At 38.5% G+C, this 13,827-nt stretch overlaps 1 protein-coding gene across 11 annotated transcripts in view; it reads left to right on the forward strand.

Moving 5' to 3' along the window:
- SCEL (sciellin) overlaps positions 1 to 13,827 on the forward strand; it is a 111,037-nt gene that overhangs the window by 73,838 nt on the left and 23,372 nt on the right. For 9 of the 11 annotated variants that reach the window (XM_055335683.1, XM_055335684.1, XM_055335686.1 and 6 more), the window contains 3 exons: positions 4,534 to 4,593; positions 4,736 to 4,795; positions 4,931 to 4,987. The exons of the other annotated variants lie outside the window; for them this stretch is intronic. In XM_055335683.1, coding sequence (XP_055191658.1) covers positions 4,534 to 4,593; positions 4,736 to 4,795; positions 4,931 to 4,987 — 177 coding nt within the window. The remainder of the gene's footprint in view (positions 1 to 4,533; positions 4,594 to 4,735; positions 4,796 to 4,930; positions 4,988 to 13,827) is intronic. 11 annotated transcript variants of the gene reach the window in all.

Consider the following 13,827-nt stretch of genomic DNA (forward strand, 5'->3'; position numbering starts at 1 on the left):
GTTCTCATGGTTTCCCTATAGAGTTTAGTTGGTACATATAAAATTGCAAAAAATTAAAGATAAAGAAAGGACTCAGAGAACTCCCATACTGTTAGTTTGAACAATTTTGAAAACCCCTGTTCCAGTCAAACCTATTCCATTTTCAGAAGAGGAAACAGACTCACAAAGGTTAAGTGATCTGACCAGGGTCAGAGAGAAAACTGATAGACGACTGGTACTAGCTCTCTGATCTGTTAGGCATTGAATAACTACTGAGCACCTACTGGGTTTGAAGCTTACAACTAGGTATCATTAGTTGCACATTAGGTATAATTATAGGCCATGGACGCCAAGAAGAGAATTCGGTAGACATACTCAATCTTATTAACAGCGGGCAATTATCATAGATTAAAGCTAATTATGTACTGGGGGCACAGAGATATTACTCCAAGAGAATAATAGGTTGTCAATTTAGTATATTACATTTTGGAACACTCATGTTCTGCTTGCTGAATATAGAATGCATTGTCAGTACATTGCATTTAAAAAAAAGAGACATTGAACATCAAATTTAATAAACATGACAGGCAGTCAAGTTCATATTCATAGATTCCTAGGAATACAAGACGTTAGATGGGCAGATTCTTAGAAATGATCCAATCTCCTCATTTTACAGATGAGAATACTAAGGCCAGGGGGAAAAAAATCTCATAGTCTCTTGTGAGTTTTTCTAACTCCCAGAACAACTCCTGGTCTTGAAATCACAGCACACAAACTTAGATCTTAAAGTAAATGAAAGGTAATTAAGTTCCTCCAGAAATAGTGGAGGCTTGTAAAGCTAGGATTGTTGCTTTTGTCATGGGACAGCCAGGAGGTGTCATTTACTGCTCTACAGGGTCACTTGAAATATTACTTCATAGGTGACAGTGGCATAAACGTGCAAATGCCTGCAAAACTTTATAGCTCTTAAACTACAGGGATGAAATAAGAACTAAAAACTGTAATATATCTCTTCTCTATATCCTTAAAGCAAAACAAATGAAAGCAGTAACTGGAGGAGGAAGAATGTTGGGACCCTGGGTGGCTCAGTTGGTTAAGCATCTGCCTTTAAATTGTGTCATGATCCCAGAGTCCTGGGATCCAGCCTCACATAGGGTTCTCTGCTCAGCGAAGAGCCTACTTCTCCCTCTGCCCCTCCCCCTGCTCGTGCTCTCTTTATCTCTCAAATAAATAAAATTTAAAAAGAAAGAATGATGCATTTTTCTTGGGTAAGCTTTAGATATAAAATTCCTGTGTTTGCAGGGATCCAGGGCCTTAAAAAGTTCTATAAATTTGTTATATTCATTTCTTTGAGATAAACTGCATGATGCTATCAATCAAGGCAATTCAGAACTGATACTGAGATCCTTGTTTTGTTAAAATACCGTGTTGTCTTTTTAGGAGTAATGGTAGAACAAAGCATATATTTATATATTTTCTAAGCTAGGATTTCTCAAACAGTGGGTCAAAACCCATTAAAGGGTCTTGTCATTAATGCAGTGAGTGGCAATCAGCATTTTTGCCAATTAAATAAAATTAATTAAATAGAATGGAAAATATGAGTGTTCTTATGTAGTAAAGGTATTATTTGATGAAATCTGTGTGTTTGTCTGTCTGAAAAGAGAGTATTGGGCTGTGGTATAAAATGTTCCAGGCTGTTGGATAAATCAGATTTTCTATGCTCAGAGAGTGAAAATAGAAGTTCTTATGGTTGTGTGTGTAGCTTACTCTAATTTTGTTGGTACATGAATATTACATGTAGTTACACTAAGAAATATTGTGATTAATGTATATGTTAAAAGGCTGTGAACTTTGCATATATTATCTCCTCCACAAAGTTTTATTCTTTGTACTTTTTCTTCTAGTATATGAAATTAACCTCACTTTATTTTATTTTAATTCTAGTGTAATTAACATACAGTGTTACATTAGTTTAAGGTGTACAATAACCTCACTTTAGATATTATTGTCTTTTAGGCATGGTTGAGCTTTATAACAGATTTTTGCAATCAATTCATGCAAGGAAATTATATTTTGAGTAGCTCTCATATGTTAATCATTCCTTTAATAGTATTTGTAGACACCAATTGGTTATTCTTTTAAAGAGTTTATTTATTTATTCATGGGAGAGAGAGAGAGAGAGGCAGAGACATAGGCAGAGGGAGAAGCAGGCTCCCTGTGGGGAGCCCAATGCAGGATTCAATCCCAGGACCCTGGGATCATGCCCTGAGCCAAAGGCAGATGTTTAACCACTGAGCCACCCAGGTGCCCCAACAATTGATTATCTTTAATTGCAAATACTATTATTGAAGATAATTCAAAACACTGAAAATTCAATTAGTGGCTTTCTGTGTACCATGGAGATCTGAGAACAATGATGGAAAGGAGAAACTGAGTAAAGCTAGGACCTAGGAAGCACATTCTATGGAAGTATTAGGGCTAAGGGAGGGAAATGCAAACCTTTTATTAGAACATTTTGGAGATGAAGCTCTAAATGGAGTTCTTAACCTTTTTTCAATCTTTCTGATGGGTAAAATGTCTCTTATTTTTATATAAGGAAAAAGGTCTACTTTGGGGGTGGGGGGAGCCAGGCAGGTTGTTATCCAGGATGGTACTGAAAGCAGGTGTTCTCAGTCCTGCAATTTCTTGCCATGACAGGCTATCTTATTTCTTTGAATAAACATTAAAAAGGGATTTAAAAGGACACTGAGGGGATCCTTGGGTGGCTCAGCAGTTTAATGCCTGCCTTCGACGGAGGGTGTGATCCTGGAGTGCCGGATCGGGTTCCGCAACAGGCTCCCTGCATGGAGCCTGCTTCTCCCTCTGCCTATGTCTTTGCCTCTCTCTCTCTCTCATGAATGAATAAATAAAATCTTTTAAAAAATAACTAAAAGGATACTGAAAAATCATCACTTGCTAGTCCTTTAAACAAGGTATTACACAGAGGCAGTGAATGGCAGCAAACTATGTAGGAAAAAATATTGTTCATGACTGAGGAAAGAAACTGGTAGGGCTTCCAATAGGAAGCGGACAGTCTTCAGAGTGTGTAAGTCATTTGACCATTAACAGCTGAGTTTCATTCAGTTTTAGTCATTGAAAGGGAAAGGAAATCACTACTTTGATAGATTGCTGGAATTCTCTATGCCAAGCCTTATGCTAAGTATAATCCCAGTTTTAGAGTTTATTAAAAAAAATATCTTCAGTTGGTGAATATAATCTTAAGAATAACAAGGACATTAAAATCAGCCTATGTCTTCATAATGTTAAAACACTTCAGAGTGCAAAGTTGTTAATTACCAGATAATCAGTAGCTGTGGAAAGGTTGAATTTATTGCTTTTTTCCAGGACAATTCCAGAAGAAAATAAATACAAAAATTCAAGCTGATTAGCTTAATTTTGTGCCATTTCTTTAACAGAAGAGTAAGCTTTATTATGAAATACAACTTACTGAAAAAGTTTTAGCTGTAAAGTATATAAATGATTTTAAATCGCTAAGGTTTCCTTAGGCAGCTTATTTATTTGTTTACAGTTGTACTATCTGTTGGCCCTGCGGGTACCTGGGCAGTCCTTGACTGTTCCACATGTATTACACTGTACCAAAGTTCTTCTTGAGAAATATCACCCCCCCCACCTGTTCTCTAAATGTCCAATAAAGAGTATTTTCACTAGAAAAAAAAGTTGAGTATCTCAGAAAAGAAGACATGGAATACGCCCTGCGTAAACTGGATGACACCAAATTCCGCTCTCATGAGGGTGAAACTTCCTACATCCGAGTTTATCCAGAGAGAAGCACCAGCTATGGCTACTCACGGTCTCGGTCTCGGTCAAGGGGCCATGACTCTCCATACCAAAGCAGAGGTTCCCCACACTACTTCTCTCCTTTCAGGCCCTACTGAGACAGGTGATGGGAAATTTTTCTTTATTTTTTAGGTGAACTGAGCTGCTTTGTGCTCAGAATCTACATTCCAGATTGATGATTTAGTGTCCTAGGAAATTTTTTTAATTTTTTTTAAGGAAATACATAATTTCTACCAGGGCCATACTGGCAGTGAAGCATTTTAAACTGCAGAAATTGTGGTTTTGGTTCAGAAATAAGTTGTATATTTTTCATCCTGAATTATGGGAAAAAAAAACAGTGCTGTGTCTTGGTGGGTTGCTCTACTATGGAGATCAGCAGTTACTATGACTGAGTTGGCCCATTCTGTTTAGAAATATATTTTAAACATTTAGTAAAAAAAAAAAAAAAAAAAGAACACCTGCCAGCGTGCCCTCGTAGATGTGTTCTGGTTATGAAGGATGTAAAGTCAGAGCAGCTTCACTTCTAATCCAGCATAATTTGTCCCCCCTAAATTAGCTAGAAAGCTTATTTCAAGGCTGTTCTATGCCAAACCATCAGGTATCATACATAATGATAAGATAGCTAATCCTTTCTTCTAATTCCAGCGACTTGAACCCACATTATCTCTAATACAAACTGCTTTAATTTGTTTTGTTTTGTTTTGTTTTTACTAAAAGAAATCAAGATCTTGATAAGCTCATCAGAGTGAATCCTGAAACTCTCACCAGCAACCAGAGGTAATAGAACTATATTAGTTTTTGTGCTTTGGTCAGTAAGAATGTTTTGTTTTATTATTATTTCAAGCAGATTTATAACCTTAATGCTCTGCCAAAAGAACTTCATCATTAACCTGATCTCTTTTTATTTTTCTATTTAAAGAAACCAGGATCTGGATAACCTCATCAAAGTGAAACCTGCAGTGACCAGAAGCAGTCAGAGGTAATCAGATAAAAGCAATTACTTCATGTTTTCATCTATTGCCCCTGGGTGGAGTGGATTTATAATGTTGCTTTATCAACCTAACATAACCAAAAACCTATCACTAATCTGAACTTTTTTTTTTCTTTTGAACAGTGAAGGCTTGGACAATCTCATTAAAGTGAAATCTTCAGCTCTCCGAGACACTGAGCGGTAAATGACTTGGCCTAACTATCTTGATGTGTTCTCAAGGTTCTAGTTAGGAGTTTTCTTTCCTTTTCTCTCAAAGAAGCCTTTTATTTTTCTTTAGTGTTCAAATGAAGACAGAATTAACTCATGTGTCTCCTGTCAGCAAGGAAACGTTGCACTCTTTTGGTTTTGCTGTTTCTGTTTGTGTGTTTTTATCACTGTGGTGCTGGGGTCTTTGGGGTAGGGAGGCACAAAGGCACTTGAAGAGCCATCCCTATTGAGAGTAGCATTTATTGAGCACCTCTCATGTGACTGGCAATTTCTATACATGTTCTCCTTAAAATTACCCCATGAAAAATATATTCACACACCCTATTTTATAGAAGAGGAAACCATAGCTCAAGGCATTAAATGATCTTATTAAGAGAGAAAACATCCTAGATGTGAACTCAAGCCCTGCTGATGTCACCTCCTAGAAGAAACACAAAAAAAATCTATGGCTAAAATGGTTCAGACTCCCCTCTACTTTCCATACTTAGTACTCTCCACAGTCTCTTCCCTTCTTTTTTTTTAATAAATTAATTTTTATTGGTGTTCAATTTACCAACATACAGAATAACACCCAGTGCTCATCCCATCAAGTGTCCCCCTCCGTGCCCGTCACCCATTCACCCCCACCCCCCGCCCTCCTCCCCTTCCACCACCCCCAGTTCATTTCCCAGAGTTAGAAGTCTTTATGTTCTGTCTCCCTTTCTGATATCTCCCACACATTTCTTCTCCCTTCCCTTATATTCCCCTTCACTATTATTCATATTCCCCAAATGAATGAGAACATACACTGTTTGTCCTTCTCGGATTGACTTACTTCACTCAGCATAATACCCTCCAGTTCCATCCACGTTGAAGCAAATGGTGGGTATTTGTCGTTTCTAATGGCTGAGTAATATTCCATTGTATACATAAACCACATCTTCTTTATCCATTCATCTTTCGATGGGCACCGAGGCTCCTTCCACAGTTTGGCTATTGTGGACATGGCTACTAGAAACATCGGGGTGCAGGTGTCCCGGCGTTTCATTGCATCTGAATCTTTGGGGTAAATCCCTAACAGTGCAATTGCTGGGTCGTAGGGCAGGTCTATTTTTAATTCTTTGAGGAACCTCCACACAGTTTTCCAGAGTGGCTGCACCAGTTCACATTCCCACCAACAGTGTAAGAGGGTTCCCTTTTCTCCGCATCCTCTCCAACATTAGAAAAACCAAGAACCATATGATCCTCTCATTAGATGCAGAGAAAGCATTTGACAAAATACAGCATCCATTCCTGATCAAAACTCTTCAGAGTGTAGGGATAGAGGGAACTTTCCTCGATATCTTAAAAGCCATCTACGAAAAGCCCACAGCAAATATCATTCTCAATGGGGAAGCACTGGGAGCCTTTCCCCTAAGATCAGGAACCAGACAGGGATGTCCACTCTCACCACTGCTATTCAACATAGTATTGGAAGTCCTAGCCTCAGCAATCAGACAACAAAAAGACATTAAAGGCATTCAAATTGGCAAAGAAGAAGTCAAACTCTCCCTCTTCGCCGATGACATGATACTCTACATAGAAAACCCAAAAGCCTCCACCCCAAGATTGCTAGAACTCATACAGCAATTTGGTAGCGTGGCAGGATACAAAATCAATGCCCAGAAATCAATGGCATTCCTATACACTAACAATGAGACTGAAGAAAGAGAAATTAAGGAGTCAATCCCATTTACAATTGCACCCAAAAGCATAAGATACCTAGGAATAAACCTAACCAAAGAGGTAAAGGATCTATACCCTAAAAACTATAGAACACTTCTGAAAGAAATTGAGGAAGACACAAAGAGATGGAAAAATATTCCATGCTCATGGATTGGCAGAATTAATATTGTGAAAATGTCAATGTTACCCAGGGCAATTTACACGTTCAATGCAATCCCTATCAAAATACCATGGACTTTCTTCAGAGACTTAGAACAAATTATTTTAAGATTTGTGTGGAATCAGAAAATACCCCGAATAGCCAGGGGAATTTTAAAAAGGAAAACCATATCTGGGGGCATCACAATGCCAGATTTCAGGTTGTACTACAAAGCTGTGGTCATCAAGACAGTGTGGTACTGGCACAAAAACAGACACATAGACCAATGGAACAGTCTTTTCCCTTCTAAGTCTCCCTCCCACCCTGCAGCCAGAGGACTACAATTAGAAACATTTATTCTAGAAAATTATCACTAAAGTGGCAGGGAGGAGAGAAAATAGTTGTCTCCTGGAGACAGCAGACTTTAGGTGTTGGCCCTGCCACTGAGACTTGTATGGAAATATTTTTGTTAAATAAAACCATTTCTTCACAGTGGTTTTGGTTGGGACAGATTTTTCTTTTCATTGCTAACAGTTTTAGGAGGTTCTCTGCCATGTTGGAAGTGGTCAGGTTTACTAACCACACGCAGAATCAATAATAGTAGTTACTGTAGCCAACTCCTCTCTCTTAGCTGATTCTATGAGATGTACTTCTGTCTCTGTCTCTCTCTCTCACACACACACACACACGCACACACACACACACACACACACACACACACACTTCCCCTTTTTCTCACTTTCTCTTCCTGCCCTCCCTCCCTCTGGCAAATGTGCTTTGTCGACAATGGTAACTTCCTCATAAGTGTTTTTTTTGGCCGGTTGTTTATTTGGAAACACTAATTTTATATAAAGCTAGTTTGTATTTCAGCAGCTTCTAAAATAATTTCTATAGAAAGAAGACACATTCCTTATGTGAGTGCTATTACTAACAAAAAGTAAATTTGAAAATAGTGGCCATGATGTTGCTTTCAGACGGCAGCTTGATCCGTGAATCTAACCTAAGTAACATCTGACTGTTCTTTAGGAGTGACACCAGATGTAATGATAATCAACCAGGTTGTTCAAGAATTAGAGCAGAATACACAAACAGGAAGCGGTTTATTTGAAAACAGTGACTTAATTCAATTGGCTCAGCTACCTGTAACTAAAACATATCCACCCTGCCCCCTTAATTTTAACAGGGAAAAAGAGGGGGCATTTTATCGTGTCTCCCCAAGGAATAACAGCCATAGGCACTTTTACATCCCATTCAGTGTGATAGGAGCACCAATTATTTAATAGTAGAATAGTAGTGAATCAGAGTCCTTTTTATGTGACTTTGCTGACATTTCCAGCAGTTGTGCGTTTGATTCACAGTTAGGGGTGGAATAAACTCTGGTCGTCGATCAGAGTATAAGCAGGTGTCCCTGAGCTCCTTATAGTGACACAACAACCTGAACACATGAAGAGTGCACTGAATTTTCAGTTTATTCAGGGAGAAACCACATGGCTTTTAGCAGTGATAGCGTCACATTTTTGTGAACAAACATAAAAGGAAGATATTCAATTATCCGTAATTCAATTATCCGTAGCCTATAAACTGCTGTTTCCAAATGAAGATTGAAAAGCAGCTAGTGCTACTGAGGCATTTAAAGTTAGAAAAGGCATCCTTCATCTGAAGTAGAAAAACTATTCTATTTGTATTATTATACACATAATAATTTAAGGGCTTCCTATTTGTTAATATCTATACCTCCAGGTTTTAGTATTCCTTTTTTTGTAAGTTACTTCAATTTATTAAATGTTTTCTTTTAGTTCTTCAAATGTACTCCAGTTGCTTTTTTTTTTACTTGAACCTCATAAGCATTTCAAGCTTTTTTTTTTTGTATATTTTTTATTGGAGTTCAATTTGCCAACATATAGCATAACACCCAATGCTCATCCTGTCAAGTGCCCCCCTCAGTGCCCATCACCCAGTCACCCCAACCCCCTGCCCACCTCCCTTTCCACTACCCCTTGTTCGTTTCCCAGAGTTAGGTGTCTCTCATGTTCTACCACCCTCACTGATATTTTCACTCATTTTCTCTCCTTTCCCCTTTATTCTCTTTCACTATTTTTTATATTCCCCAAATGAATGAGACCATATAATGTTTGTCCTTCTCCGATTGACTTATTTCACTTAGCCTAATACCCTCCAGTTCCATCCACGTTGAAGCAAATGGTGGGTATTTGTAGTTTCTAATGGCTGAGGAATATTCCATTGTATACATAAACCACATCTTCTTTATCCATTCATCTTTCAATGGACACCGAGTCTCCTTCCACAGTTTGGCTATTGTGGACATTGCTGCTATACTTTGGGGTGCAGGTGTCCTGGCGTTTCACTGCTTCTGTATCTTTGGGGTAAATCCCCAGCAGCACAATTGCTGGGTTGTAGGGTAGTGCTATTTTTAACTCTTTGAGGAACCTGCACACAGTTTTCCGGAGTGGCTGTACCAGTTCACATTCCCACCAACAGTACAAGAGGGTTCTCCTTTCTCCACATCCTTTCCAACATTTGTTGTTTCCTGCCTTGTTAATTTTCCCCATTCTCACTGGCGTGAGGTGGTATCTCATTGTGGTTTTGATTTGTATTTCCCTGAGGGCAAGTGATGCAGAGCATTTTCTCATGTGCTTGTTGGCCATGTCTATGTCTTCTTCGGTGAGATTTCTGTTCATGTGTTTTGCCCATTTCATGATTGGTTTGTTTCTTTGCTGTTGAGTTTAATAAGTTCTTTATAGATCTTAGATACTAGCCCTTTATCTGATATGTCATTTGCAAATATCTTCTCCCATTCTGTAGGTTGTCTTTGAGTTTTGTTGACTGTTTCTTTTGCTGTGCAGAAGCTTTTTATCTTGATGAAGTCCCAATAGTTCATTTTTGCCTTTGTTTCCCTTGCCTTCACGGATGTATCTTGCAAGAAGTTACTGTGGCCAAGTTCAAAAAGGGTGTTGCCTGTGTTCTCTAGAATTTTGATGGATTCTTGTCTCACATTTAGATCCTTCATCCATTTTGAGTTTATCTTTGTGTATGGTGTAAGAGAGTGGTCTAGTTTCATTCTTCTGCACGTGGCTGTCCAATTTTCCCAGCACCATTTATTGGAGAGATTGTCCTTTTTCCAGTGGATAGTCTTTCCTGCTTTGTTGAATATTAGTTGGCCATAGAGTTGAGGGCCCACATCTGGATTCTCTATTCTGTTCCATTGATCTATGTGTCTGTTTTTGTGCCAGCACCACACTGTCTTGATGATCACAGCTTTGTAGTACAACTTGAAATCTGGCATTGTGATGCCCCTGGCTCTGGTTTTCTTTTTCAATATTCCTCTGGCTATTTGGGGTCTTTTCTGATTCCACACAAATCTTAAGATTATTTGTTCCAACTCTCTGAAGAGAGTCCATGGTATTTTGATAGGGATTGCATTAAATGTGTAAATTGTCCTGGGTAGCATTGACATTTTCATAATATTAATTCTTCCAATCCATGAGCATGGAATATTTTTCCATCTCTTTGTGTCTTCCTCAATTTCTTTCAGAAGTGTTCTATACTTTTTAGGGTACAGATCCTTTACCTCTTTGGTTAGGTTTATTTCTAGAGATCTTATGCTTTTGGGTGCAATTATAAATGGTATTGACTTCTTAATTTCTCTTTCTTCAGTTTCATTGTTAATGTATAGAAATGCCACTGATTTCTGGACATTGATTTTGTATCCTGCCCCACTGCCAGATTGCTGTATGAATTCTAGCAATCTTGGGGTGGAGTCTTTTGGGCTTTCTATGTACAGTATCATGTCATCTGCAAAGAGGGAGAGTTTGACTTCTTTGCCAATTTGAATGCCTTTTATTTGTTTTTGTTGCCTGATTGCTGAGGCTAGGACTTCTAGTACTATGTTGAATAGCAGTGGTGAGAGTGGACATCCCTGTTGTATTCCTGATCTTAGAGGAAAGGCTCTCAATGTTTCCCCATTGAGAATGATATTTGCTGTGGGCTTTTCATAGATGGCTTTTAAGATGCTGAGGAATGTTCACTCTATCCCTACACTCTGAAGAGTTTTGATCAGGAATGAAAGCTGTGTTTTGTCAAATGCTTTCTCTGCATCTATTAAGAAGATCATAGGGTTCTTGTTTTTTCTCCTGTTGATATGATCTATCACGTTGATTGCTTTACGAGTATTGAACCAGCCTTGCATCCCGGGGACAAATCCCACTTGGTCATGGTGAATAATCTTAATGTACTGTTAGATCCTATTGGCTAGTATCTTGTTAAGAATTTTTGCATCCATGTTTTTTAGGGATATTGGTCTATAATTCTCCTTTTTGGTGGGGTCTTTGTCTGGTTTTGGAATTAAGGTGATGTTGGCCTCATCGAACGAGTTTGGAAGTACTCCATCTCTTTCTATCTTTCCAAACAACTTTAGTAGAATAGGTATAGTTTCTTCTTTAAACGTTTGATAGAATTCCCCTGGGAAGCCATCTGGCCCTGGACTTTTGTGTCTTGGGAGGTTTTTGATGACTGCTTCAATTTCCTCCCTGGTTATTGGCCTGTTCAGGTTTTCTATTTCTTACTGTTCCAGTTTTTGTAGTTTGTGGTTTTCCAGAAATGCGTCCATTTCTTCTAGATTGCCTAATTGATTGGTGTATAGCTGCTCATAATATGTTTTTAAAATTGTTTTGTATTTCCTTGGTATTGGTTGTGATCTCTCCTTTTTTTAAAAAAAAAAAAGATTTTATTTATTTATTCATGAGAGACACACACACAGAGAGAGGCAGAGATACAGGCAGAGGGAGAAGCAGGCTTCATGCAGGGAGCCTGATGTGGGACTCGATCCCAGGACTCTAGGATCACACCCTGGGTCAAAGGCAGTTGCTAAACCGCTGAGCCACCCAAGGATCCCCCAATCTTTCCTTTTTCATTTGTGATTTTATTAATTTGAGTCTTTTCTCTTTTGTTTTTAATAAGGCTGGCTAATGGTTTATCTATCTTATTCTTTCAGAGAACCAACTCCTTGTTGTGTTGATCTGTTCCACAGTTCTGGTCTCTATTTCATTGAGTTCTTCTCAAATCTTTATTAACTCTCTTTTTCTGCTTGGTGTAGGTTTTATTTGCTGTTGTTTCTCTAGTTCCTTTAGGTGCAAGGTTAGCTTGTGTATTTGAGTTTTTTTTTCAATTTTTTGAGGGATGCTTGTATGGCGATGTATTTCCCTCTTAGGACTGCTTTTGCTGTATCCCAAAGATTTTGAATGGTTGTATCTTCATCCTCATTAGTTTCCATGAATCTTTTTAATTCTTCTCTATTTCCTGGTTGACCCTTTCATCTTTTAGCAGGATGCTCTTTAACCTCCATGTGTTTGGGTTTCTTCCAAATTTCTTCTTGTGATTGAGTTCAAGTTTCAAAGCATTATGGTCTGGAAATATGAAGGGGACAATCCCAATCTTTTGGTATTGGTTGAGACCTGATTTGTGACCCAATATGTGGTCTATTCTGGAGAAAGTTCCATGGGCAATTGAGAAGAAAATTCAGTTGCATTTGGATATAAAGTTCTGTAAATATCTGTGAAATGCATCTGGTGCAATGTATCATTTAAAGCTGTTGTTTTGGGCAGCTGGGGTGGCTCAGCAGTTTAGTGCCGCCTTCAGCCCAGGGCCTGATAGTGGAGACCTAGGATCAAGTCCCATGTTGGGCTCTCTGGGTGGAACCTGCTTCTCCCACTGCCTGTGTCTCTGCCTCTCTCTCTCATTGTGTGTCTCCCATGAAATCTTAAAAAAAAAAAAAAGCTGTTGTTTCTTTGGAAATGTTGTGCTTAGTATATCTGTCATTGCAGGAAGTGCTGTGTTGAAGTCTCCCAGTATTAGTGTATTATTATCTAAGTATGTCTTAACTTTGGTTATTAATTGATATACTTGGCAGCTCCCACATTAGGGGCATAAATATTCATGATTGTTAGGTCCTCTTGTTGAGTAGATCCTTTAAGTATGATATAGTGTCCCTCCTCATCTCTTACTATAGTCTTTGGGATAAACTTTAATTTATCTGATATGAGGATTGCTACCCCTGCTTTCTTTTGAGGATCATTTGAATGGTAAATGGTTCTCCAACCTTTCATTTTCAGGCTGTAGGTGTCCTTAGGTCTAAAATGAGTCTCTTTTAGATGGCAAATAGATGGGTCTTGCTTTTTTATCCAGTCTGAAACCCTGCCTCTTTTGATGGGATCATTAAGCCCATTCACACTGAGTTACTATTGAAAGATATGAATTTAGTGTTATTGTAATACCTATTCAGTCCCTGTTTTTGTGGATTATTTCTTTGGGTGTCCTCTTTCTTTTACAGAGCCCCCCTTAATATTTCTTGCAGAGCTGGTTTGGTGGTCACATATTCTTTCAGTTTCTGCCTATCTTGGAAACTCTTTGTCTCTCCTTCTATTCTGAATGAAAGCCTTGCTGGATAGAGTATTCTTGGCTGCATGTTCTTCTCATTTAAGATCCTGAATATATCCTGCCAGCCCTTTCTGGCCTGCCAGGTCTCTCTGGAGAGGTCTGCTGTTAATCTAATATTTCTCCCCATATAACTTAGGGATCTTTTGTCTCATGCTGCTTTAAGGATCCTCTCTTAATCTTTGGAATTTGCAAGTTTCACTATTAAATGTCGAGGTGTTGAACAGTTTTTACTGATTTTAGGGGGGGACCTCTCTATCTCCTGGATCTGAATGCCTGTTTTTCTCCCCAAATTAGGAAAGTTCTCAGCTATGATTTGTTCAAATATGCTTTCTGGTCCTCTGTCCCTCTCAGCACCCTTGGGAACCCCCCTTAAATGTAAATTTTTCCTTCTGAGGCTGTCATTTATTTCCCTTAACTTTTCCTCATGGTCTTTTAACTGTTTTTCTTCTTTTTCCTCAGCTTCCTTCCTTGCCATCAACTTGTCTTCTATGTCACTCACTCTTTCTTCTACCTCATT

This window comes from Nyctereutes procyonoides, unplaced genomic scaffold (genome assembly GCF_905146905.1).
Source record: "Nyctereutes procyonoides isolate TBG_1078 unplaced genomic scaffold, NYPRO_anot_genome, whole genome shotgun sequence".
Taxonomy (NCBI): domain Eukaryota; kingdom Metazoa; phylum Chordata; class Mammalia; order Carnivora; family Canidae; genus Nyctereutes; species Nyctereutes procyonoides.